This window comes from Palaemon carinicauda, chromosome 12 (genome assembly GCF_036898095.1).
Source record: "Palaemon carinicauda isolate YSFRI2023 chromosome 12, ASM3689809v2, whole genome shotgun sequence".
Taxonomy (NCBI): domain Eukaryota; kingdom Metazoa; phylum Arthropoda; class Malacostraca; order Decapoda; family Palaemonidae; genus Palaemon; species Palaemon carinicauda.
This window is the reverse complement of record NC_090736.1, coordinates 39557620-39562619: the sequence shown is the minus strand read 5'-3', so window position 1 is coordinate 39562619 and position 5000 is coordinate 39557620. Positions and strand designations below refer to the sequence as shown.

The window sequence follows — 5000 nt, the reverse complement described above, 5'->3', positions numbered from 1 at the left end:
CACTTCAGCTACAAGCTGAAGAAAGAGCAAAGGAAAGGGATCATGAAATCCAATGTTTAAAATTGCAAATGGGAGCAAATGGTAATAATCGTAGTGATAAGGATAGTTTTAACCTGTTAAGTGCCCTGAAACTTGTTCCCCAATTTAATGAGGAAGACGTCTCTGAATTCTTCATTTCTTTCGAAAGAATAGCTAAGAAATTGAAATGGCCTCGGGACATGTGGACCACGTTGGTCCAGTGTCGCTTAAAAGGTAAGTCCCAGCGTGTATATAATACACTTAACGAGGGTTTGTCATCTGATTATGATTCAGTGAAAGCGATAATTCTGAAAGCTTACGATCTCGTTCCGGAGGCGTACAGACAAAAGTTTAGGAACTTTAAAAAGAATCCGGATATGACTTTCGTGGAATTCGCCCGAAAGAAAGAACAGTTTAGGGGTGACTGGTTAAAGTCCAAGGAGGTTGACACGCTTGGAAAATTGCGGGAATTAATTTTAACCAAAGAGTTTAAGAGGTCTGTGTCGAGGGAGCTAAAGATTCATTTGGAGGAGTTGAAGATTGATTCTTTACAGGAGGTGGCAATTGCTTCCGATGAGTACTCCCTTGTACATAGGCAAGACTTGGTAAAAGATTTTTCCAAAAAGTTTTCTCCCCGTAATGGAAATTTCCACCAGGGAAAACCTTATCAGAAAAGGCCTACTGATTTTGATCAAAATGAAGGTGTTAACCGTAACGTAGATAGCAGTAAAAACGGAAGTGTAGAATCGCGTAGTTACGTGAACAGTAGTAGGTCTGGTGGTGGTAGTGAGCGTAGAGAATCACAAGAGTCTAGTTTAAGGTGTTATTGGTGTAATAGGAAGGGTCATATAAAAGCGAATTGCTTTGCTATGAAAAATTACTTGGAAAGGAATAAGGAGGCTGTTAATATTGTTTCTGCCGAGAAATCTTCAAAGAAAGAGGTATCAAACGAAAGCAAGTGACTAAAGTTTGAAAGGTACATATCGAATGGAACTATTTTTACTGATGTTGACAAACGAATAGGACGTAGTATTAAGATTCTTCGTGACACTGGTGCAGCACAATCTTTAATTTTAAAAAGGTCTGTACCTAGTGGGTTTAAATTTTCAAATACTGATTTTGTAGTTCTTGGAGGATTTCCTGATACTATTGCCTCCTATCCTCTCGAAAACGTGTATCTAGAAACTGAGTATTACAAGGGAACGGTAAAACTGGCAATTGTCGACAGTTTACCCCTTCCCGGTATTGACATGTTATTTGCTAATGATTTGGGGTTGCATGACGAAGCAAATTATTTCCCAATTTTGAGTGTTACAGAGTTAGAGGATGATAGGTATTTAGATGTTTCTGTATGTGAACCTACCTCTCTTATTACTCGTTCTCGTGCTCGAGAGATTGATCTCGATAATGTTAATTTAAACTTTGATGATATTAATGGACAGACGACTGACCTGATGACGAGTAGTTGTAGTAATAGTAGTAGTGAAAATATTTTGTTTAATGATGTTGAATGGGATGTTGAGGCTTTAAAAGAAGCCCAAGTAAATGAGTTTTCTAATTTTGATGATTCTAATTTTGATGTTGATGTTGATTTATCAAAACCCGTTTTTCTTAAAGAAGAAGGTTTGGTGTGCAGAGTCAGTAGGTCAGTTATGCACCTGCCGATCAGGCTGAGGTTAGGAAACAGTTGGTAATTCCAGAACGATACCGTTCTAAGTTGTTAATTTTAGCACATGAGAATAACCTTGCAGGACATTTCGGGGTCAGGAAGACATTCCAAAAACTCTCTGAACATTTTTTCTGGCCTGGAATGCGTCGTAATGTAAAGACACGTATAATCTTGTAAAGTATGTCAACTCGTGGGGAAGCCAAATCAGAAAATTCCAAAAGCTCCTTTAATTCCTATTCCGTCAGTGGGGGAACCTTTCAGGGAGGTGATTATTGATGTGGTAGGTCCTTTACCGCGGACACGCGGGGGACATGAATATATTTTGACAATGGTTGATAGGATGTCACGATTCCCTGAGGCTGTCCCACTGCGGAGTATTAGAGGGGAGAAAATTGTCGAGGCACTGGTTGGCTTCTTTACGAGATTTGGTATTCCCAAAATTATTCAAAGTGACTGTGGTACGAATTTTACAAGTAGGTACTTTAAGCGAAAAATGAATGAGTTAGGGATTAACCATGTTACTTCTTCCCCTTATCACCCTGAAAGTCAGGGCCAAGTGGAGCGATTCCACCAAACTCTTAAATCTATCTTAAGAAAATTTTGTTTGGAAACAGGTTGTGAATGGGATAAAGAGATCCCTTATGCTTTATTTGCAATCAGGTCAACACCTAATGAGACTTTGGGTTTCACTCCTTTTCAGCTTATATTTGGACATTGTGTTCGTGGTCCATTGGATGTTGTAAGGGAACACTGGGAGGGAGAAACCCCAGATATGAATGTATTAGACTATTTATCTAATTTACAGGAGAAACTTCATAGAGCTTGGACCTTTGCCCGGGAAAATTTAACAAAGGCTCAAACTACTATGAAAACAAATTATGACGTTGGTACCCAGATGAGACATTTTGATCCAGGAGACAGGGTCTTGGTACTGCTTCCCATGCCTGGGAATCCACTCAAGGCTCGTTTCTCGGGTCCGTGGAAGGTACTCAAGAAACTGAATGATGTTAATTACCTTATTGAGACTCCTGAAAGACATCGAAAAACCCAAATTTGTCACATTAATATGTTAAAACCTTTTGTTAGTAGAGAAGTAGAGGTAGATGTAGAACCAGTGTCACTGGTAGAAGTAGAAGTAGATCCTATGGTAGACATTAAGTTATCTGTGGGACCTGATGGTCTGTCCAACAATTCAAGTATTCTTAATAACCTTGATGTTAAATTTCAGCACCTGGAAAAGGACAAAGCAACGTCCTTAACCATGTTAATTAATGATTATAAAGATTTATTTCAGGATGTACCAGGACGAATTAACATTTTAGAACATGATGTTGATGTAGGGGAGGCAAGCCCTATCAAACAAGAGTCCGTATAGGTTGAATTCTTTCAAAAGGGACATTGTTAAAGACGAAGTAAAGTATATGCTGGACCACGGGCTGGTAGAACCCAGTTTTAGTCCCTGGAGCTCTCCTGTGGTACTGGTTAAAAAGGAGGGTGGCGAGCATAGACTCTGCTTTGATTATCGTAAGGTTAACTCTCTTACAAAGACAGATTCTTTCCCTTTGCCTCGGGTGGAAGATTGTATTGACCGTGTTGGATCTGCTAAATACATTAGTAAATTTGATTTGTTGAAAGGCTACTGGCAGGTCGGTCTTTCTCCCAGGGCAAGGAAAATTTCTGCATTTGTGACAGGTGACGGACTGTATGAGTGTAAAGTTATGCCATTTGGTATGAAAAATGCAGCCGCCACTTTTCAGAGGCTCATGAATTTTATTACTTGTGATTTAGAGGGCTGTGTAGTATATATTGATGACTTAATCATTTATAGCGACGATTGGGAGACACATCTAAAGAGAATTAGAGCTCTCTTTGAGATTCTGAGAAAGGCTGGTTTGGTGGTTAATTTAAGGAAGAGCGATTTTGCTCAGGCCAAGGTAATTTATCTTGGGCACGAGATAGGCCTGGGTAAGGTAGCTCCTAAGAAAGCGAATGTGGAAGCTATTTCTGACTTTCCTGCACCTCAAAATAGGAGGGGCGTGAGAAGATTTTTGGGCATGGTAAGTTATTACCGCCGGTTTGTGAAAAACTTTTCTGATATTGCTCATCCATTAACTAATCTTTTGAAGAAAGATGTAAAATTTATTTGGGATGAACAGTGTCAGGAATCGTTTGACAAATTAAAAGCTTCGTTAATGACTTTTCCATTATTACGTTCACCGGACTTTTCTCGCCCTTTTTGTTTAGCCACAGATGCTAGTGATGTAGGTTTAGGTGCTGTCATTCTTCAAAGTCTTCCCGATGGAACGACTCATACTGTGGCGTATTTCTCTAAGAAGCTATTACCAGCGGAGAGGAAGTACTCGACCGTGGAGAAGGAAGCCTTGTGTTTGGTTAAAGCCCTCCTTCACTTTGAAGTATACCTGTCGCCATCTCCAGCTCCAATAGATGTATTAACGGATCATAATCCGCTTATTTTCATAAATAAATTCAAAAACAAGAATCAGCGTATTTTACGCTGGAGTCTTATTCTGCAGGAGTATAACCTTAATATCCGACACATCTCTGGCAAAAGTAATGTTGTCCCCGATACTTTATCGAGAGCCTTCGAGAAGGAGTAATTTATTTAATTGTTGAAAAAATTTCTAGAATGTCTCAATGTTTACGATTGTTCTTATTTTTCAGGTCCAATATTTACTTTGCTTTTACACAATCATTTTGTTTTCTTTTGATCTTTTAAGTTTAACAGATTTGATTAAATTTAAATTTTTAAAAATAACGTAAATTCTTTTCTTTAAAAGAAAAAATAATATTCTTTTTTTTTTCCTTTTGGTGGGGAGCTGTAATAGTTTGCTTAATTTTATTCGTGGCCTGTAAAGTAAATTTCATTAAGTTGATTTCATTAGATTTCTGTTTTGCCACAAAATTGAAAATAAGAAAAGACTGGTTTAGGGTTTTCTCGCTCCCACCGAAGGTTGTTATTATGTAAGTGGTACCTCGCCCATGAGTTGTTTTTTTTCTTTCCATGTAATTATTCACCGGCTTGGTTGTTTGGCGATTTGATGTTCGTTGCCCGACTTTTGATGGGGACCTTTGGCTGAGGATGAAAGTAGTATGGATTCGGCTCCTTAACGTGGAGGTTCTCTGACCATATTCCTGAACGACACGGGGATATATATTTCCTGAAGGCCTTGCTGTATTGAAGGGCCCCTTTTCTACTGTATTGCGGAGGACGGTGATGGTATTCTTCCTCCTGATTACTGGAGTTGTTGTGGAAGCTGCGGCCTTATTTTGAGACGCCCCCTGTACCCTGATT

At 39.0% G+C, this 5000-nt stretch overlaps 1 protein-coding gene across 1 annotated transcript; it reads left to right on the top strand.

Moving 5' to 3' along the window:
- Positions 1-68: 68 nt before the first annotated feature.
- Positions 69-3062, top strand: LOC137650768 (uncharacterized). The gene is made up of 4 exons (XM_068383923.1): positions 69-972; positions 1144-1659; positions 1933-2160; positions 2302-3062. The coding sequence occupies exons 1-4, from the start codon at positions 69-71 to the stop codon at positions 3060-3062; spliced, it is 2409 nt and encodes an 802-aa protein (XP_068240024.1).
- The last annotated feature ends 1938 nt before the right edge of the window (positions 3063-5000 follow it).

Bases quoted from the DNA above. Each gene is read 5' to 3' on its own strand.
- LOC137650768 (XM_068383923.1), top strand. From the start codon at position 69: ATGGGAGCAAATGGTAATAATCGTAGTGATAAGGATAGTTTTAACCTG. The intron at 973-1,143 runs GCAAGTGACTAA...CTGATTTTGTAG, and splicing joins GAAAGAGGTATCAAACGAAA to TTCTTGGAGGATTTCCTGAT. The intron at 2,161-2,301 runs GTAGGTACTTTA...GTTTGGAAACAG, and splicing joins CTGTGGTACGAATTTTACAA to GTTGTGAATGGGATAAAGAG.